At 43.1% G+C, this 22,479-nt stretch overlaps 2 protein-coding genes and 1 non-coding gene across 4 annotated transcripts in view; 2 read left to right on the top strand and 1 right to left on the bottom strand.

The window, feature by feature from the left end:
* Positions 1-22,479, top strand: part of SCFD2 (sec1 family domain containing 2) — an 807,609-nt gene that overhangs the window by 614,116 nt on the left and 171,014 nt on the right. The window lies entirely within an intron of this gene.
* Positions 5,792-13,609, top strand: ERVMER34-1 (endogenous retrovirus group MER34 member 1, envelope). 2 transcript variants are annotated; one of them, XM_050790600.1, is made up of 3 exons: positions 5,792-6,010; positions 6,284-6,423; positions 11,394-13,609. In XM_050790600.1, exon 3 carries the CDS (start codon positions 11,828-11,830, stop codon positions 13,517-13,519), a length of 1,692 nt encoding a protein of 563 aa, XP_050646557.1. In that variant the 5' UTR covers positions 5,792-6,010; positions 6,284-6,423; positions 11,394-11,827; the 3' UTR covers positions 13,520-13,609. The 2 variants fall into 2 exon arrangements, with proteins under 2 accessions (XP_050646557.1, XP_050646558.1); XM_050790601.1 differs by lacking the exons at positions 5,792-6,010; positions 6,284-6,423 and adding an exon at positions 6,521-6,633.
* On the bottom strand, positions 9,111-9,232 carry LOC126955871 (small nucleolar RNA SNORA26). The gene has a single exon (XR_007726157.1). It is a non-coding gene; the product is annotated as a small nucleolar RNA SNORA26 (small nucleolar RNA).

Below are 22,479 nucleotides of genomic sequence, written 5' to 3'. Positions count from 1 at the left end.
AGTCCAGGAGTTTGATGCCTGGGGGATATAGCAAGACCCCATCTCTACAAAAAAATTTTAAAAGTAGCCAAGCATGGTGGTGCACACCTGTAGCCTCAGTTACTTGGAAGATTAAGCGGGAAGTATCTCTTGAGCCCAGGAGGTCAAGGCTGCAGTGAGTCACGATTGTGCCACTACACTCTAGCCTGGGTGACAGGGCAAGACTCCATCTCAAGGAAAAAAAAAAAAAAAAAGACTTCTATAGATATGCATAAAAAATGTACAAAAAATATATATATTTTAAATTTACACTGGCTTTTACAGGTCAGCAATCTCAGAGGCCTGGAGGCAGGAAGAGGCTGCCATTCCCTGTTCAGTTACTTCTTGAAACTCACCGATCAGAAAAAAATGTTCCTCCTTCCCTGGGGAAAAGTGAGGGAAGGAGCCCAGGCGAGCCAGGCACATTACTCTACTGCAAATTCCTCCACTTGGAATTTCTGAGTGAGAAGTTAAGCGCTTCCCATTAACCAGTTCAATATTTTGAAGTAGTTGACTTCCTTCCCTGTGATTCTGACCTGGACTCTGTCTTTCAAAAACAAGCACAATCACAGTGTGTGCCTCATCCAATTGTTGAAATAAGGACTGAGCTCTCCCACAGTAGTATAGGCCAGTAACAGTCACCTAGGATGGATAAAAGTATCTTTGACTAGCTGGTAATCTGTGTAATCACGAAGTTTAAGAATGTTTCTCATTTCATGTACATCATCAATATCAGACCCTCAGCATCAATGCTGGGATTTTTTTTTTTTTTTTTTTTTTTTTTTTGAGACAGGGTCTCGTTCAGTTGTCCAGGCTGGAGTGTAGTGGCATGATCTTGGCTCACTGCAACTTCTGCCACCCAGGCTCTCACCTCAGTCTCCTGAGTAGCTGGGACCCCAGGTGTGCACCACCACACCAGGCTAACTTTTCATATTTTTCGAAGAGATGGGGTTTCACCATGTTGCCCTCACTTCCTTGTACAACTTGCACTCCAAGTAACGAGCCAGGGTCCAGATATTCTTATAGGTATGCTGTAAACATCTGATTTTGCCATTCCTCAGGTTCATAGCTCAGAACACTGAACAAACATTCACCAAGCAACATAGCGTGATTCTCAGGGTCTGCTTGAGTTACTGCTATCTGGCAAGACATGCCCACCATCCAAGCCCAGGAGTGCAGGGCTGTAGCAAGGCTCTGTCTCTAAATAAATAAAATACAAACTACAAACTTCTTAACAGGTTTGCCATATTAATTCCCACAGACATACCAATTTACTTTTGAAATCATCTTTTCCAGTAAACCACCCTCATTCAACATAAGCTTTAATAATGTATTTCAGATACTCTTACTAATCTTACCGAAAATAGTCTATTTCCAAAAAAAAAAATCTCCATTTATAAGGCAACACTTTCACTTCCTTCTTACTGTTTACTGTTTTGATTAGTACTTGAAATATTTATCTTATTCTCCTTTTGTTTAAACTTGGAACTGGAATTTTAAAGTGGAGCTGATAACCTACATACTACAGATTTGAAAGTTTTAGCCTCATCGGAAAAAACCAGCAGATGTTCATTTCTCATGAAAATATGGCAATAAGAATGCATTTGCAGTTACAAAATAGGTAAAGTCATTTGTGGTGCTCATTAATCCTGCTACTCCTGTGAAAAAAAAGCTAAAAACGTTGCCTTCATTTTGCAGATGGAAAAAAAGTAACAGGTTCCATCTTGCTCTAGGTATAACAGCAAAGCCTTTGGTAGAGCCAGAAATAGAACCTCAAGAGATTTGTGTTCCCTTTTTGATATAGAACAGAACTCAACTCAGCAGTCTCATTAAAATCATGCTACAGAAGAAGCTGGTCTGTCTCGTCACTCAATTTCCTTTAATAGAATACAATCATTTATTTCAGCTCTACTTTCAACTGAGTGCCTTATGCTAATTAGTCTGACCATACTGTATAAATTATTACTTTAATTTATATAGTGATTTCATAGAATACATTTGATGTTAAGCATAATGGATAATATGTAATCATTTTAAGGAATTTTTTTTTTTTTTTAAAGAAAAAGCACTATTTAAAATCCAGTATCATCAAATTCTACAGGAGAGGAAGCTGTGTTATTTAGGTTCAGCAGGTAAACATGCATCTTCCAATACGACTGCCTTAATATAATTCTGTATTTTAAAGCATTCTAAATTAAGCCGCATAAATTTTTAAAGAAAACACCTTCAAAGTTACAGAAATTGAGAATTCCATGCTGCCATCCTGTGTCTACCATCTTGCCATTGCAGCTATAATTTCAATTTTCTAAATTTGTGTTTGTGCACACGTGTGCAAGTGTTAGAGTGGCATTTGAGTCTCGAGCTGCTACACTGATTACATGTGCTCAGAACTCCTAATATGTTCACTAACCATCTACACTATTGGACTGGGAATAGACTAGCTCTCAAAAAAAAAAAAAAAAAAAAAAAAAAGCAATATGTGGATCCTCAAGGGCAAAAGGTCAGGCATGGTGACTCACACTTGTAATCCCAGCACTTTGGGAGGCTGAGGTGGGTGGATCATGAGGTCAGGAGTTTGAGACCAGCCTGACCAATATGGTGAAACCTTGTCTCTACTAAAAATACAAAAATTAGCCAGGCATGGTGGCTGAGCTGTAATCCCAGCTACTCAGGATGCTGAGCCTGGAGAATCACTTAAACCCAGGAAGAGGAGGTTGCATTGAGCCGAGATTGCAGCACTGCACTCCAACCTGGGCAACAGAGCGAGACTAGGTCTCAAAAAAAAAAAAAAAAAAATTAGAGATGGGGTCTTGCTCTGTCATGCAGTGGTACTATCATAGCTCACTGCCTCTCACCTCATCCTCCTGAGTAGCTGGGACTACAGGCACATGCCACCGCAACAGGCTAATTTTTCTCAGGCTGGTCTTGAACTCCTGGCCTCAAGTGATCCTCCTACATTGGTCTCCTAAACACTGAGATTACAGTGTGAGCCACCACGCTCTGCCTAAAATGAGGAATTTAATCATGCCTATTGGGTAGAGTAGCTGGAAAATTTAAATGAGGTAATCTATATAGAGCAGTTAAAGGAGTGCAGAGAATGAAATAAGTGTGCAATAATGGTTAGCTATTATTAGCTGTGAACATGCTGACCTGAACAATGCTGGTCTTGCAAACATCAACTTTTATTGACCTGCATTTGTACAACACATTATTAATGAGCATCATTGATGGGCATTTTAAACATGGTCTACAAGGTCCAGCATGGTCTGGCAGTCACCAGCATCTCCAGCCACATCCCCTCTATAGCCCAGATTATATCACGCCTTATCCTATATCTCTCTCCACCCCACCTGACCCCTTGGCTTTTTTTTGTAGAAAGTCACGGCAGCCTTTCTACGTGTCCATGGATACACTGAGCTCCTTCCTAGAGCACACACACTGTACATCCTCTTTCCTCTACCTATACCCCAGGCTCCACTCTTTTGCTTTATAAACTCATCTTCAATTTTCTGCTTACTCATCCTTCCCTCAAACTCACAGCTAGGTCCCTGACACCACCACTCCAGCTCTTGTTAAGTGGTAATTTTACATTTTTATATGATTTGTGTATCAATGTCTGTTTTATCTACTATACTAAAAGTTCCACAAGGGCAAGGTCCTTGATTTGGGTTTTTTTTCACTATTTGCTCTCAGGTCTACTATAGTACTTGACATATGGTAGGTTCTCATTGGTTTTATAAATGAATAAACATATCCCAACAACAAGGCTATTGCTCCCAAGAATTGAGTATTTATCTCTTTCATTTTATTTCACAATCACTATTCTCCTCATCTCTGGCCTTATTCAATCTTACAGTGAAAAACATAGATATTCTATTAGGTAAAAGTAGCTTGGGGTAAAATAAAATGCGAATTTAATTGATAGAGAAAGGGAGAAGGAGAAAAAGTCAAGATACTTAAACATAGAAATGGGGTGGTGACAGCAGTGTTATGAATGTAAAAGTGTCTAAAGACATATGCAGAAAGGATTATTCTAAGAGTATTGCTTGCTTTTGCATGGTTGAGAATAATGGTATTTCTGTGGATGGATGTGTTCATCACACTGTAATGCATGTAAAAACAACATGTAAAAAACATCAATAACAGACATCTCAAAGAGTGCCACTTGGGAAAAAAGAAAAAATAAAAAGATATGGGGTAGTGAGTCAACATTAGCAAGGGGTAGTATAAACAGTGGTTAAACCCATGTCTTGAGCCAGGCAAAAGAGCAAAAGACAGAGAGAGGACCTCAATGAAGAAGGAAGAGACAAAAAATAATGGCCTGGGGAGAGCTTAGACCCGTGCGGCTGGCAGAACCCAGACCAGAGGGGTGAGAGCCGTGCTGCTGGTGGTGAGGGTGCTCCAGCCAGCAGAACAGTGGGAAGGGAAAAGCAGTGGGCCCATTTAGAGGTTGAAAGAGGCAGGGACTGAGAAGCTCCAGGGTTTGAGGACCACTCCCCCACACATAGAGCAATTAGTAACCCAACTGCGGACCACGTGTCCCACGCCCCAGAGCGATGGCCCTTGGCCCTTGTCTTTTCTTTTTTTTTTTTTTTTTTGAGACAGAGTTTCTCTCTTGTTGCCCAGGCTGGACTGCAATAGCGAAGTCTCAGGTCACGGCAACCTCTGCCTCAAGCGATTCTCCTGCCTCAGCCTCCCGAGTAGCTGGCGTTACAGGCATGCGCCACCACGCCCGGCAAATTTTGTATTTTTAGTATAGACAGGGTTTCTCCATGTTGGTCAGACTGGTTTCGAACTCTTGACCTCAGGTGATCTGCCCACTTCGGCCTCCCCAAGTGCTGGGATTACAGGCATGAGCCACCGCGCCTGCTGGCCCTTGTCCCTTTAGGTCTCTTCTGCTTTATCATACATGAACCAAAATAGGATGCTACTCAGGTGTGGAGGTGCCAACCAGCCACTACTTGTGGTAAAGAGTCTTTCATCGTATTTAGTCATTTCTACAGTAAAACGTATTTTCCAAAGACTACAGAACACCAGTCATGATGGGTTTTGTTTCTTTGTTTCCTAGAATCAAAGAGGGGTTTCATTTGTCCACAGGAAAGATGATTTGCTATTTTTGTATTTTCAAGTTTTAACACATGTTTTTTCCCTTAGCTCTTATAACCTTAATATTTTTATATTTCGTGTTGATTTTTTATTCTCCATTAAAAATGTCAGTCCAAGGGAGTCCTTTGTTTCTTCCATTTAAGGATTAGAAGATTGCCTGGCACAGAGTACACACCTGATGAACCCGTGCTGAATACTTAAGTGAGTAAAAACGCGGCATAAATAACAGCTCAGGGCTCTAGGCGGTCGCGTGACTGAGAGCCTAGGCGCCAAGGGGAGGAGAGGGTAATCGCCAAGGCTTCCCAGGGGAGAAACCGAGGGGTTAAGGGAACCAGATCGAAGAGGGCCAAGGCCCAGCAGGGTGCCTGAAGAAGCCGATTCTCCTGCCCAGGATGCCTGAGGTTCGAAGGATGCTTCATGCAGGGTGGCCTTGTCTCTCACCCGGCGTGCAGGATCCAGACCTAGGCAGGCCGAGGACACCGGTGACCAACGGCCGGGCCGGTCCAGCCCGGGTCCTGCCCTCGTCCCGAAGTTTCCTGGGATTGGCTGCAGGCCCCGCGGCCCCTCCCAGCCCCGCCCCGCCCCGCCCCGCCCCATCCCGTCCCGCCCGGAGTCTTCCCTACGCCCAAAGCGCAGGTATGTTACTAGTCTTGAGCGGGAGGAAATTACCCAGCCCGGAGCACCTGGCCTGTTGGACTAGTGGGTTCCTGGTGCCTGAATCCGGCAGTCCGCCCTGCGGTGCCCCGCCCCGCCCCGCCCCCGCCCCAGCCCGGGATCTTCCCTGTCCTCGTGCGTCCCCGCTCCCGTCAGTTCCCGCCGCGCGCCTTCTTCTTGGTCTTCTGGCCGGGCGGGGATCGTCGGCCAGTTTGTCCCGAGGAGTTGTGCTGTGAGTGCGTCTCTGCCCTTTGGACTCTGGCTGGGAGTGCTCCCAGGCAGGGGCTAGGCTCTCCCAGTGTCCCCTCGAGCTTTGCCCGCCCCAAGCTCCTCTGCTCCCCGCGGCCAGAACGGAGGGGTAGAGCAGCCCTCGGCGGCCCAGGGGGCGGAAGGCCGTGCCAGTCCCAGGGCCGCGGGACGCACAGGCGCTGCGTCCTGCGGAGCAGCTGGGAGGATCCCGGGGCAGGTCCCGGCGCGGTAACAAGTTTGCGCTTTGCCTCCCCAGGGCAGACGCGCCGCTACTTTGTAGCGAGTTTTGGGCGGGTAGCGCGCGCGGCTGCAGGAACCCAACCCCGGCAGACACTGGGCTCCAAGAATTCGTCTTCTACGTCTGCGGAGGTGCGGCAGCCTCAGTTCTAAGCGCAGGTATGTACCTAGCCTTGAGCGGAGGAAATTACCCAGCCCCGAGCACCTGGCCAGTGGGACCGGAGGGTTCCTGGTGTCTGAATCCGGCTCGCTTAACAGGAAGGCAATAGAGGCTGTGTTCCAAACCTTTACCTCACGGTGGTCTACTGCCTACTGACCATCCTGGTGTCTTTCCCTGTATGGCTGGCATGGTTCCTGTCTTTAGGTCTTGTAAGTATAATGCTTTATTTTTTCTTGAGCCTCTCCTATGTCTGCCCTTTGTGAGCACACTAGCTAAAGAAGTCCATTTGGTCCCATGTCTCATCCATAGCATAATTGCTTGGCCCTCTTTGGTAGCCATGTCTTTTTTAGGTTGTGGGGCATTTGCCCGACAATAAACATGAGTAAGAGATAAAGGTAGGGTCGCAAGCTGGGTGGAGGAGAGACAGGGAGTCCATTTTTGTCTGCCCATTTAGCAGTTTTCTGAGTCCTACCATTCCATAAAGATACTCTATCAGTTTCCTAAGTGTTGCGCAATGAATAATAACAATTTATATAGGAAAATAAATAGCTGTAATCGGATAGCAATTATATGCCCATTGGTGATGGGAGTATCTGCTGGGGTCGAGAATCTGTGGGGAGTAGGGCGCAGTGGCTCACTCCCGTAATCTCAGCACTTTGGGAGGCCGAGGCGGGCGGATCGCTTGAGGTCAGGAGTTCGAGAACCGTCTGGCCAACATGGTGAAACCCCATCTCTACTAAAAATACAAAAATTAGCCAGGCGTGGTGGTGCATACCTGTAATTTCAGCTACTCGGGAGGCTGAGGCAGGAGAATAGATTGAACACGGGAAGCAGAGGTTGCAGTGAGCGGAGATGGCACCACTGCACTCCAGCCTGAGCAACAGTAAGAACAGATTCCATCTCAATTAATAATAGTAAGAATAATAATTCCATCTCAAATAATAATCATCATCATCTATGGGGCTTTCAAACTGCCAAGGACATGGCAGAGTCCCAGGGTATATCTAGTCAGTGTAAGTAGTGTATGTTTTCTCTTTCGCCAGTGTACAAGCTCACTATGTCATAGCCAGTTATTATCTTTCTGAAAATTTTGTTTATAAGAGCTGTCACAGAACAGAGTAAGTCTGTTTTTTGTTTGTTTGTTTGTTTAAGACAAAGCCTTGCTCTGTTGCCCATGCTGCAGTTCAGTGGTACTATCTCAGCTCACTGCAACTTCCACCTCCTGAGTTCAGGTGATCCCCCGAGTAGCTGGGAAGACAAGCACGAACCACCATGCTGGCTAATTTTTGTATTTTTTAGTAGAGATGGGGTTTCACCATGTTGGCCAGGCTGGTCTCAAACTCCCAACCTCAGGTGATCTGCCGGCCTTGGCCCCCCAAAGTGTTGGGATTACAGGTGTGAGCCACCACGCCTGGCCCAGAGTAAGTGTGGATGACTCAAGGGAGTGTCTTAAGAGGTCTTCTTGGGGGTTAGAAGCCAACTCTGTGACTGTAATCATGTGTATGTGGAGTGGGGTTCTCCATCAGGGAGAGGTACAGGTTTAGAGCATTACAGAGTTGCAGGATGAGGAAGGGTTGGTCTGTCAAGTAGAAAGGCACTCTTTTATGGAATTGTAAGAGTTGACACAGAATGGGAAACAAAGGTAAATAAGAGAACCTATTGTAAGGTTAATGGCTTTGTCAATTAGGGTGGCAACTGAGGTCACTACATGGACATAGGAGCATGCCTGATGCCACGGGATCCAACTGATGTGAAAAATATGCTATGAGGCCAGGCGTGGTGGTTCACACCTGTAATACTAGCACTTTGGGATGCCAAGATGAGAGGATCACTTGAACTTAGAAGTTTGAGACCACCCTGGGCCACATGGCCAGACCTTGTCTCTATTAAAAATAATTAAAAAAAAAAAAAAAAAAAAAAAAAAAAGCCAGGTATGGTGGTGCATGCCTGTAGTCCCAGCTACAGGGGAGGCTGAGGTGGGAGGATCCCTTGAGCCCAGGCATTCAAGGCTGCAGGGAGCCATGCTTGCACCACTGCATTCCAGCTTGGGCAACAGAGTGAGACCCTGTCTCCGAGGGAAAAGAAAAAAATATATATATGCTATGGAACTTACCTGAGAGGAAGAAAGTTGTCCTAGAATACCCAGAGCTATCTCATTGTTTTCACAGCAATAAACATGGAAAAGCTTGTCAAAACTGAGTAAATAAAAACAGGTGTGTGGGGTGGATAATGCTAATTTCAGTATCTCAGTGAAGGTTTCTGTGGTTGTGCCTGGGAGAGCACGTAGAGGTTAGGCAAAGGCAGCACAACTGGGAATCCATTGGTAGCAATAGCCAGCTGGTAAGTGTGCACACCTGCCTTTGAGATCAGGATGAACGCAAGTGATGCAAGGCATTTGTGGCTGAGTTTGAGTAACCTGAGACATTCCATGGCCTAAGTAGGTAACAGTTCAAATGTCCATACCCATTGAAATCTGGTTCTGGGAGGCGTGACCAGAGCCAGCCAGTCTTCAGATGTTCTCAGGTGAAAGCAGTCTTTACACTATTTTGCTGGACCATTACTGCCTACAGTGTCAAATACCAACACTTGGTTTTAATGCACTGTCAAAGCTAGGGTTAAGTTTAAATGCATCATATGTGATATGTAAAAATATCACAAAGGTGCTTAAACTGTAAGGAAATTGTTCAGCTGTGACTCCAGACAGGAGTCCGGAGTCCAAAGAGGAGCTTCACATTCTCTTCTCTGGGTTTTATGGAGACTTACTTTACCCTTCTGCTTAAAGCACTGTGTTAACCTTAAAAGCGGCACAAGAAAGGGTGATTTAAGATTTTTTTTTTTTTTTTTTACAGGGTTTGCTACTACTCCCTGCAGTGCTCCCTGGTCCACAGCTCATGCATCTCAGTTTCTTTTTTGAGATGGAGTTTCCATCTTTTTGCCCAGGCTGGAGTGCAATGCCTAATCTCGGCTCACTACATCTCCCAGGTTCACGCAATTCTCCTGCCTTAGCTTCCTGAGTAGCTGGGATTGCATGTGCCACCACAGCTGGCTAATTTTGTATTTTTAGTAGAGATGGAATTTCTCCATGTTGGTCAGGCTGGTCTCGAACTCCCGACCTCAGGTGATCCGCCCACCTTGGCCTCCCAAAGTGCTGGGATTACAGGCGTGAGCCACTGTGCCCAGCTGCATCTCAGTTTCTTGAAGTCTGCAATCCCCATTAGAAGCAGCTGTTTTGCTAAGTGAGCCCATGAGTGTCAATTGCCTTTCTATTAAGATAGCCAGATTCGGGCCTTGGTGACAGATGCATCAAGGAACCCTCCAGTCCCACTGGTCATATGCTTGTGGCCTGGGTCATTTCATTCCACTCAAGGCCAGGGATGTGTGTTAACCTCCATGGGAAAGAAGAGACAGGGCAGGGTGAACAGCTTAGGATTGGTTAGTTTGAATCATTTCAATGGATTTCAAACTGTAGAGGTTGTCCCCTAGTTGCATAGCACGTGGCCCTGGGATGATTAAGTCAGACAGATAATTGCTTACATGTGTGTAAGGGCCCGATAGAGGAGGTATGGCTCTGAATTAGTTTGTATATCAAAGACATGCTCCTGGTTGGCCCCTTGTTATCTCTGAGAATTGGCTAGCCCCCAAGAAAGGTAGTCTCTCCTCAGCTGGAAAGGTGTTTTGTTTGTTTTGAGTTTTGTTTTTTAGACAGAGTCTCACTCTGTCACCCAGGCTGGAGTGCAGTGGCGCGATCTTGGGTCACTGGAATCTCCGCCTCCCGAGTTCAAGCAATTTTCCTCCCTCAGTCTCCCAAGTAGCTAGGACCACAGGCGCACACCACCATGACCAGCTAATTTTTGTATTTTTAGTAGAGGTGAGGTTCCTCCATGTTGGCCAGGCTGTTCTTGAACTCCTGGCCTCAAGTGATCCATCCGGCTCAGCCTCCCAAAGTGCTCGGATTACAGGTGTGTCCCACCGTGCCCGGCCCTCAGCTGGAAAGGTTTTCTAAACGTCAGAACATAATTAGTATACAGAAAATTTTAAGATATTTACATATACGTGAATAGGATGATCAAAAGGGCCAAAAGACAGTTGGCTCTTGGCATCCATAGCATTTCTGATCAAATTATTTCCCAGTGCAGTACTCGTAAATCTCACCAAGACTCTGGAGTATGGTAAGCATACTGCAAAGAGTCTTCCGAGACCCACATTGCCTTTTATGGTACTCTAAATGGACTTTATAGATTTGTCTCCAGCCTTAGACTATTCTCACTGCATGTTTAATGGATGGACTGTGCTATCCAACTAGATGTGCTAAGGCCATAACAGTAGAAAAGAAACTAACAACTGAGATTATTTCTTGTTTTGGCATTCCTTTATGAATTGAATCAGATAAAGGAACTCACTTTACAGCAGAATTAAATCATTTCCTTGCAAAAAACTCTTGGATATTCATTAAAATTTTATACCCCCTACTATCCTTAATCCTCAAGGCAAGTAGAACGTAAAAATCTAAACATAAAATGAACTCTAGGAAAAAGTCTGTCAATAAACTGGACTCAGACAGCCAGAAGCATTATCCTTGGTCCTTATAAAGATCTGGAATACTGGCCAGGTACAGTGGCTGTAATTCCAACACTTTGGGAGGCTGAGACAGGATGATCAGTTGAGGCCAGGGGTTCAAGACCAGCCTGGGCAACAAAGTGAGACCCCATCTCTACAAAAAATAAGAAACAAACAAAAAAGGTCGAATACTCCAAATAGGAGGACTGACTGCTTTTGAAATAGTTTTTGGCTACTCTGTGCCTACTGGCATCTCTAAAACTTTCATAGATCGAATGAGCATTGTGGGGACTTCAGTGAACAATTCAAAACTATGATTAATTATATACAATAATTAGTATACTTGGAGCATATTTTCAACAGGTAAAAATCTGTGACTTTCTCTAACAGACCCTGCCATCTTTTCAACCAGGTGATCAAGTATATCTCAACGTTTTTAGAAGAAAAGATTTATTGTAACCTCCCTGGAAAAAGAAGAGACCTTATGAAATAGTGCTACCCACCTACACAGCCATCAAAATAAAATTCCTGAATTTGTACAAGCCACAGCAAGCTAGATCAAGATCATCCCATGACAACTGTAAGGTCATGCCTATGGGTTACCTCAAATTGAGGAATTTCAGCACCTACTCACAGGCTCCATGAGCAGATGAAGTAGACAGCTTTACTCAGTATCTCAGACCAAGAACTTTGTCTCCATCTCCAACTAGCTGAAACATCTTCCCTCCCTGACCTGGAAAATTCTCTGTCTTAGAAATTTAAACAAAACTCTCCCCTTTCATTGAATCTCCGTTGTCTGGAGTTTGCTTGTCTTAACCTAGCCTGTTTTCCCTCTGTTCCTCCACTATGGTCTCCCTTTCAAACTATGCCCTGCTTCAATTAACCCTTACTGCTTTTTTGACAATTCTAGTACAAGCTCAACACCTGCTTGCACCAGTTTTCAAAACACTATCTATCTTGACTAATCAGTCTAATTGCTGGCTATGTGAGCATCTAGATAATGCAGAACAACCCGAACTAGTTTTTGTTCCTGCCAGTGCAAGCACCTGGTGGACCCATTCTGGACAATGGATGTATGAAAGGGTGTGGTATCCACAAGCAGAAGTACAGAATCACTCTACTTCCTCCTATGGTAAAGTGACTCAGCACTGGGAAGCCTCCATGGAAGCTCAAGGTCTATCCTTCGCTCAAGTAAGGTTATTGGAGGGAAACTTTTCTCTTTGTGTAGAAAATAAAAATGGCACTGGACCCTTCCTAGGTAATATACCTAAACAATACTGTAATCAAATACTATGGTTTGATTTTACAGATGGCACTTTCATGCCCTCTATAGATGTTACAGATGAATCCAGGAATGATTATGATGATACAAGTGTTTGCCTAGGCACTAGACAATGTTCCTGGTTTGCAGGTTGCACTAACCAGACCTGGAACAGCTCAGCTGTTCCCTTGATTGGTCTACCCAATACTCAAGACTACAAATGGGTAGATCGAAATTCTGGATTGACCTGGTCAGGTAATGGCACCTGTCTTTATAGCTGCCAAAACCAAACCAAAGGCCTTCTGTACCAGCTATTTCGCAACCTATTTTGCTCTTATGGCCTGACAGAGGCACATGGGAAATGGAGATGTGCAGATGCCAACATAACTAATGACAAAGGTCATGATGGACACCAGACCCCCACCTGGTGGCTCACAGGTTCCAATCTGACCTTGTCTGTGAACAACTCTGGCCTCTTTTTTTTATGCGGCAATGGGGTGTACAAAGGGTTTCCACCTAAATGGTCTGGACGATGTGGACTTGGGTATCTGGTACCTTCCCTCACCAGATACCTCACCTTAAATGCTAGCCAAATTACAAACCTGAGATCCTTCATTCATAAAGTAACACCACATAGATGCACCCAACGAGACACAGACAATCCACCTCTGTATTGCAACCCCAAGGACAATTCAACAATAAGGGCCCTTTTTCCAAGTTTGGGAACTTATGATTTGGAAAAGGCAATTCTAAACATTTCCAAAGCAATGGAACAGGAAATCAGTGCCACTAAGCAGACCTTGGAAGCACACCAATCAAAAGTTAGCAGTTTAGGCTCTGCATCCCAAAAGGATCATGTCTTGGATATACCAACCACTCAACGACAAACGGCTTGTAGAACTGTTGGCAAACAGTGTTGCCTGTATATAAATAATTCGGAAGCAATAATGTCTGATATACAACATCTATATGAAATATCCGAGAACCTGAAGAATGGACCGTTTTTTGATTGGGAAGGCCTATTTGCAAAAGTGGGAGACTGGTTCAGATCATGGGGCTATGTGCTTTTAATTGTTCTTTTCTGCTTATTCATCTTTGTTCTAATCTATGTTGGTGTATTTCGCAAATCTCGCAGATCCCTTAACTCCCAACCTCTGAACCCAGCCTTATCTCCACAGCAATCAGCACAGCTCCTTGTCAATGAAACTTCATGTCAAGTTTCAAATAGGGCAATGAAGGAACTAACAACCCATCAGTATGACACAAGTCTACTTTGAGAATATCTGAACAAACAGCAGCTGCAGAAAAAAAGCCTTAGCTAAACTTTGATGAGTAAAGCAGGCCTTACTGAGAATTCAGCTGCCAAAACCCTCCTCCGAGTGTTCCTCTTATAAGGGCACTTAGCACTAGGATCTCCCAAGGTATTGTAAATAAGCCTTATCAGAACTTTTCATAGTTTCACTCTGAAGCCTTAAGACACATACCATTGGCCGGGCGCGGTGGCTCAAGCCTGTAATCCCAGCACTTTGGGAGGCCGAGACGGGCGGATCACGAGGTCAGGAGATCGAGACCATCCTGGCTAACACAATGAAACCCCGTCTCCACTAAAAATACAAAAAAATTAGCCGGGCGTGGTGGCGGCGCCTGTAGTCCCAGCTACTCGGGAGGCTGAGGCAGGAGAATGGCGGGAACCCGGGAGGCGGAGCTTGCAGTGAGCCGAGATCGCACCACTGCACTCCAGCCTGGGTGACAGAGCGAGACTCCGCCTCAAAAAAAAAAAAAAAAAACAAAACATACCATTAAGCTGATCTGTAAACCCTTACCCCTTGCTGTTCAGAGAGCTACTCTGTATAGTGTTCTTGCATGCATGTATAATAAACGTGTTTTCTATTAATCTGTTAATTTGCAAGCCCCCAAACACTGGAACTAAGTTGGGAGCAGGAAAGTTTCTCCCAACAGCACTTTGTAGACTTCTCGATAGATGAAAGAGTGTGTTTGAATAGATAAGAGAATTTTGTTCCCTTGATTTTGGTTGAAGTCGTAGAAGAATCCAATGTACACATATACAAGACTATGTCAAATTTGTCTCAAAGAATAAATATTGGTTAGTCATCAGAATCGACTGAAAACTTAGAGAGAGCGCCACAAATAATTTAGGCTGGTATGATCTGAGCTTTCCTGACTTCCCATGGGCATTTTAGTGGTCTAATGGAATGTTAGTCTGATATGCATTTTAGCCATCTTACGACATGGACTGCAGGTGGAAGTAGGATGTAGGGAGTGTTGAGGTGGCATCTATTATATCAAATGCTTCACACTGCCCAGTCCTCTGGTGAGTTCCTTACATGCATCTTTCTAGTTAATCCTCACAGTGTTCATATTTTACAGATGAATCAACTCAAAGGGTAGATATCTTGCTAAAGATTATGCCATTACTGAAAAATAGCAAGATGCAGAACAGGGTACCTAGTATGTTTTTTTGTTGTTGTTGTTGTTGTTGTTTTGAGACAGAGTCTGGCCCTTTCGCCCATGCTGGAGTGCAGTGGCTTGATCTCAGGTCACTGCAACCTCTGCCTCCTGGGTTCATGCCATTCTTCTGCCTCAGCCTCCCGAGTAGCTGGGACTACAGGCGCCCGCCACCACACCCAGCTAATTTTTTGTGTTTTTAGTAGAGACGGGTTTCACCGTGTTAGCCAGGATGATCTCAATCTCCTCACCTCATGATCCGCCCACCTCAGCCTCCCAAAGTGCTGGGATTACAGGCATGAGTCACCGTGCCCAGCCTAGTATGTTATTTTTTATTTTAAAAAAGGGGAAATGATATGTATATGTGTATGTATTTGCAAATAAAACAAAGGAAAAGCCATTCACAAATGAAAGCAATTACATGTAAGAGGAATGGACAGTGAGATTCTCACCTTTTTAAGGTTGCATATAAACATTTATGAATATAGCAGATAATTTATTAACAGAATAATCATTTCAAGTTACATTAAGAAAACACAGATGGCCAGGCACAGTGGCTCACGCCTGTAATCCCAGCACTTTGGGAGGCCAAGGTGGGCAGATCATGAGGTGAAGAAATCAAGACCATCCTGGCCAACATGGTGAAACCCCATCTCTACTAAAAATACAAAAATTAGCTGGGCATGGTGGCAGTCACCTGTAGTCCCAGCCACTCAGGAGGCTGAGGCAGGAGGATCGCTTGAATCCAGGAAGTGGAGGTTGCAGTGAGCCGAGATCATGCCACTGTATTCCAGCCTGGCAACAGAGTGAGATTCTGTGGCAAAAAAAAAAAAAAAAAAAAAAAAAAAAAGCACAGACTGGGTGTGGTGGCTCATGCCTATAATTCCAGCACTTTGCAAGGCTGAGGCAGGTGGATCGCTTGAGCCCAGGAATTGGAGATCAGTCTGGGCAACATGGCGAAACCCTGTTTCTACAAAAAATTAGCCAGGTATGGTGGCACGTGCCTACAGTCCCAGCTACCCAGGAGGCTGAGGTGGGAGGATCACGTGAGGCTGGGAGGTCTAGGCTGCTGTGAGCCAAGATTGTGCCACTGCACTCCAGCCTGGGTGATGGGGTGACCTCCTGTCTCAAAAAGAAAAGAAAACTCATACTCGGGAACAATAGAGCCCTTATAGATGGGTTTATTGTTCATAGTAATGTTGATATCAAAAGAAGGTAGGCTGGGTGCAGTGGCTCATGCCTGTAATGCCAGCACTTTGGGAGGCCAAGGCAGGTGGATCACCTGAGGTCAGGAGTTTGAGACCAGCCTGACCAATGTGGAGAAACCCTATCTCTACTAAAAAAAAAAAAAAATACAAAATTAGCCAGACGTGGTGGTGCATGCCTGTAATCCCGGCTACTCAGGAGGCTGAGGCAAGAGAACCACTTGAACCCAAGAGGCAGAGATTGCAGTGAGCCGAGATCACACCATTACACTCCAGCCTAGGCAACAAGAGCGAAACTCTGTCTCAAAACACACACACACACACACACACACACACAAGAGAAGGTAAAAACTTCAGCAATACAGGACACAAGAGAAAGACTGAAAGATATAGGACTTCCTGTGCTTGTTATGCAATATGCATTGAAACTAGAAAAGCCATTAAAAGAGAATGCAACTTTCAGTATTGGGTATTTGTGAAACCCCAGGTCTACTAAAAACACAAAAATCAGCTGGGTGTGGTGGTGGGTGCCTGTAATCCCAACTACTCGGGAGGCTGTGGTGAGAGAATTGCTTGAACCTGGGAGAAGGAGGTTGCAGTGAGCTGAGATTGTGCCATTGCACTCCAGCCTGGGCAACAAGAGTGTTACTCCATCTAACAAAAACACACACACTATATGTATATATATATGTGTGTGTGTGTGTATATATATAGAGAGAGAGAGAGAGGGGGAGGGAGTATTAAGTATTTCCAATTTGCTAGTCATTGTTCTAGGTATTGGACATATAGCAGTGAACAAGACAGACATTCTATCAGTAGAAACAAGTCACAAATTTTAAAAATCACACTTTTAAAAGTGCCATAGTGAAAATAAAAACAGTGATATGATTGAGAGTAGAAGGAAGGCTACTTGTACAGGCAGCAGAGCACAGCAATTAAATAAAGGCACTTACAAGCTACTTTCTTGCTGTATATTGAGATTTTTACCCAACTTTACTGGGATTCAGTTTTCTTGCTATAAAATGGAAATGATAATAGAATCTCTCTCATGGGGTTCTTGTGAGAATATTTTGAGTTTTGTATGTAAAGTGTTTCTAACACTTTACATACAGAAATACATTTGGTTTTGTTTTAGGTTTGTTGTTGTTTTTAGGCATGGTCTCACATTGTCACCCAGTCTGGAGTGCAGTGGCAACCATGGCTCACTCTGACGTCTGCCTCCTGGGCTCAAGCAATCTTCCCACCTCAGCCTCCCAAGTAGCTGGGACTACAGATGTGCACCACCATGCCCAGCTAATTTTTGTATTTTTGTGGGTAGAGACGGGGTTTCACCATGTTGCCCAGTCTAGTCTAGTCTTCAACTTGTGGGCTTGAGTGATCCACCTGCTTCGGCCTCCCAAAGTGCTAGGATTACAGGTGTGAGCCACCACATCCAGCCTCTAGTCTTTGTTTTGTTTTGTTTTTATTACTTTAAACTGAGGGCTCAGATAAAGCTTCTCAGAGAAAGAACTATATAGGCTGGAATCTAAAGCATGTGAAGAATCCTGTCTTGTAAAGATGGGGGATTGTGAAGAGCATTCCAGACAAAAGAAACTGCTGGTAGAGGTCAGGCATGGTGGCTCACGCCTGTAATCCCAGCACTTTGGGAGGCCAAGTGGGGGTGGATGACCTGAGGTCAGGAGTTCGAGACCAGTCTGGCCAACATGGCAAAACCCCATCTCTACTAAAAATACAAAAAAATTAGCCAGGCATGGTGGTGGGCACCTATAATCCCAGCTATTCAGGGGGCTGAGGCAGGAGAATCGCGTCAACCCGTGTGGCGGAGGTTGGAATGAGCTGAGGTCGCCATTTCACTCCAGCCCGGAGGAAAGAGCGAAACTCCATCCTGAGGAAAAAAAAAAAAAAAAAACGTGACCGGGCGCAGTAGCTCACACCTGTAATCCTAGCACTTTGGGAGGCCCAGGTGGGCAGATCACCTGAAGTCAGGAGTTCGAGACCAGCCTGACCAACATGGAGAAACCCTGTACTAAACCCCCATGTTGTACTAAAAATACAAAAAATTAGCCAGGCGTGGTGGTGTCTGCCCGTAATCCCAGCTAGTCGGGAGGCTAAGGCAGGAGAATCGCTTGAACCGGGGAGGTGAGGGTTGCGGTAAGCCGAGATTGCACCATTGCACTCCAGCCTGGGCAACAAGAGTGAGACTCCATCTCCAAAAAAAAAAAAAAAAAAAAAAGAAGAAGAATGAAAAAGAAAGAAACAGCTGGTACAAAGACTCAGTTGGGACCCAGCACAGGACCCATCAATGGCTGAAGTAGGCTGGCATAAGGTGAGTGGTCATGTGAAACCTTATGAACCATGGGTAGGGATTTGGATTTTAGTGCACTGGGAAGGCAATGGAGAGTATTAAGTGTGAGACTTGACCCTGTCTTATTAAGTTCTTTAAAAACGATTACCCGGCTTTCTATGTGGAGCACGGACTTTTAGGAAGGCAAGGGTAAAAGCAGAGAAACCTATTCGAGTAGGAGCTATTTCAGAAGTTAAAGCAAGACACACCATGTTCAGGATGGAAGTGGAGATGGATCAATTTTTTGGTCATACTTGATTTTTAAAGCTTCCTATTCTGTTATTGTGCTTTTGTGTCCCATTTTACAGATACTTAAAATTGTAATATATATTCCAGTCTGATATTCCAGTCTGTTTCAGATATTCCAGTCTGTTTCCACCGAGGTTTTCAAAGCAGAAAGAAATTAATTTTTCTTTCATAGCTTTGGTTTAAAAATTGTTTTCTAATAGTTCCCTATTTTTTTTTAATGTTTAAGGCCTTTGGAGTACTTTTCAAGTTTCTATCCAATTAGGGGTATATTGGCCAACCATGGTGGCTCATGCTTGTAATCCCAGCATTTTGGGAGGCCAAAGTGGTAGGATCACCTGAGGCCAAGAGTTCAAGACCAGCCTGGGTAAGGTAGCAAGACTCTGTCTCCACAAAAAGTGAAAATTTTTAAAAATTTAAAAATTAGTTGGGCACAGTCATGTGTGTGTGTATATATATGTATATATAGTGTATATATGTATATATGTGTGTGTATATACACACACATATATAATATATAGAAAACTGTGTATGTGTGTATACATACATATTGTGTATACATAGGATATATATTTACACCCCCTTGAGTTTTGAAAAATCTTATACAGCCATGTTTCCTCTTGCTTTCTTTAAACTTGGAGTTGTTTCTAGATTCTTAGTTCTTGAAGTAGTATTTACTATGCCACTACTGTTTTGTAAGTGCTGCATAATAGGCTGTAAAAGCTGATAACAGGCCTTCTTGTTCAAATATTATTTTATATTTAAATCCATTTATTTTTCCATGTGAATTTTTATAAATTCCCTTTATACAATATTTAGCATTCTCTGTATTTAACTGGAGTTGTATTGATGTAGAAATCTTATACTCATTCACGCAATCTCATATTATATAGGGAGGACAAATATATAAAATATTTAGTCTCAAGCTTCAGACTTGTTTCTTTTGCACCCAGTCATCCACTGTGTATTATTTTCTGTCTCCTTTCACACCTACAAACTCACTCTATTCAACAATATGCCATAGCCCTCTATGTAGTTAATTCCTTTCTCAAAAGACTCCTCATAATAAACCTAAAAGCTAACACTGAAATGATGCTATTGTAGCAGGGACTGTTCTAAGCACTGTAGATTTTAAACTCATCTAATCCTTCTAATACTATGCAGTAGGTACTATTATTTTCCCACGTTATAGATAGATGCACTCAGGCACAGAGAGGTTAAATAACTCCCCAGGTTCTCACAGCTACTAAGTGCTGGAAGCCAGGATAATCCCCTAAGCAGCCTGTTCTACAAGCCACTTTCTGAAGCATTGTCCAATATGGTTTATAATTAAACAAATAAATGTGTACTGCATCTTTTAAGTATTTTAATTTTTGTGGTTGTTATACATTGGATCTCTTATTTTTCAGCTGGTATACAAGGTTATACAAGGATCCTACATAAGGATTATCTGTTTTTCTTGCCATTAACTTATTTGTATGCCTTCAGGACTTTTTAAAAGCTGATTCTTTTGAATTTTCTAAGCATTTCAATTGTGTCACCTGCAAATAATGGTGTTTTCTTTCTTTCCTATAAAATTACATTAGCATGACATTCCCAAGGCAATATTTAATAATTGTATTAGTAAGAGTTAATTTTGTGGCCAGGCATGGTGGCTCACACCTGTAATCCCAGCAGTTTGGGAGGCCAAGGCGGCTGGATCACTTGAGGTCAGGAGTTCAAGACCAGCCTGGCCAACATGGCAAAACCCCATCTCTATAAATATGCAAAAATTAGCCGGGTGGGGTGGCAGGCACCTGTAATCCCAGCTACTCAGGAGGCTGAGGCAGGGAGAATTGCTTGAACCCTGGAGGCAGAGGTTGCAGTGAGCTGAGATTGCGCCACTGCATTCCATCCTGGGTGACAGAGCGAGACTCCATCTCAAAAAAATAAAAAGTAAATAAATAAAAATAAAAAGTTAATTCTCAGTCCTGCAATTAAAATGTGTTTAGAGTTTCATTAGTAGATTAAATTTTTAAAGCATATTTGACTATATGCATCCTATTGCTGATAAGAGCAAACATTTCCTTAATAATTTTATACAGAGCTGAGATTTTCCCCCTTAAGCTTAAATTATGAGTAACTGCTTTGGTGGAAACATGACAATGAATTTAATTCAGCTAAATTGGATTTATAAGTATGGGAAATCTGAGTGTGATTTAAAGATTGTAGGGAAAGGAAAAGAGCCTTAGTTGAAACAATATTTATGAGGCAATTGTTTAGGGCACTAGTTCTCAAACTTGGTTGCCCAGTGGAATCACTAGGTAAGATTTACCAAAGGCACTGATGCCTGGGTCCCACTCCCAGGTAATCTCACGTGATTTTTCAGGGGTGCAACATAGATACTGGGAACCTTTAAAAACCCCCAGTAATTCTAATGTATGACCAAATTGTATAACCACTTATTTAGGGGAGACTTTAAATCTGTTTCTCATTTTATGCAAACTCTGGTTAATAGGTTTGTGTAGCTCACTAATAAAATACACCAGCATGTACACCAGTGTTCAAAGAAACATTATTCACAACAGCCAAAAGGAGGAAACAACCCAAATGTCCATCAACAGATGAATGGATAAACAAAATGTGGTCAATACATACAATGGAATAAAATTCAGCCTTAAAAAGAAAGAAAATTTTGACACATGTTATAACATGGATGAACCTTGGAAACATCATGCTGAGTGAAATGAACCAGACATAAAAGGACACATACTATATGGTTCCACTTATATAAGTTACCTAGAATAGTCAAATTCATAGAAACAGAAAGTAGAAATAGTGATTGCCAGGGCTGGGGGGAGCAGGAAATGGGGAGTTATTATTTAACAGGCACAGAGTTCCAGTTTGGGATAATGAAAAAGTTCTGGAAGTGGAAGTGGTGGTGGTTGGACAACATTGTGAGTCTATTTAATGCCATGGAAATGTACGCTTGAAAATGGTTTAAAAAGATAAATTTTGTGTTATGTATATTTTAAGATAAGAAAAAAAAACTTTTAATGGCAGTGGGTAGGCTATGAACGTCCTTTCCCAACTAGTTAACATTAACTAGAGTGTTAAGGATTATAATACAAGGCATTGTAGTAATTGCTTTCATGGAATTTGTTTAGTGGTTACTTTTTCCTCTTACCATCTCCAAGGAAAATAGGACTTACATTTTGCTAACAACTATTACCCATTATAAAACTTTCACATGTGTGCAGACAGGTAGAGGCACAAAGCTGAACTCTGCAATGCAATGCCTCAAATTATAACAGCTGTACTGCTGTGAGGGTTATTGTGTGTGGAGCCTTTTAAAGCAGAGATTAAAGGTGAGCCTCTTTTACCTCCACACCTTAGATATGCTCCTGCCTGGACTGTACATGTACACACCAAGCAAACCTAAGACATCAAAGTCATTTTTTTATTAAATGAGACATATCAAAGAAATGTGATTTGTATCTGACTTGATGATGTTTCTGGTTCAATTCACCTGTTCCAAAGATGAATTGAACTGGAACACCTCTCTTTGGTGAAAACAAAACAAACACCTCTTTTGGTGAAAAACACCTCTCATTTTTCATGAGAAAAAGGAGGCCATTTATAAATGGCCTTGAGTCGTAAAAAGTAATGGATTACAGTGTCGAAGAAAGGCCTTGATTTACTATAGTCCTAGTGTTCTGCTTTAGCAGAAGATAAGTGAACTTTCTAGCCTTGGTTTCCATATGCAAAACAGTTATACCATAAATTCATGTACGAATGTAGCAAATTAATATTCAGAATGTCTAAAGTCTGAAACATGTAGCATCCCAGAGATCTCCCACATACGTGTCTGTGGCAAGCAGAAAACTCTAGAGCTGCACTATCTAGGATGTGTTCTGGAAATGTGGTCAATTCTGCTGAATCTATTAGTTTCTAATGGCTGCTATAATAAATTACCACAAACCTGGTGGCTCAAAGC

This window comes from Macaca thibetana, chromosome 5 (assembly GCF_024542745.1).
Source record: "Macaca thibetana thibetana isolate TM-01 chromosome 5, ASM2454274v1, whole genome shotgun sequence".
NCBI classification, from domain to species: Eukaryota; Metazoa; Chordata; class Mammalia; order Primates; family Cercopithecidae; genus Macaca; species Macaca thibetana.
The sequence above is the reverse complement of the archived record's forward strand: the minus strand, read 5'-3'. Positions and strand labels throughout refer to the sequence as shown.

Bases quoted from the DNA above. Each gene is read 5' to 3' on its own strand.
- ERVMER34-1 (XM_050790600.1), top strand. From the start codon at position 11,828: ATGGTCTCCCTTTCAAACTATGCCCTGCTTCAATTAACCCTTACTGCT.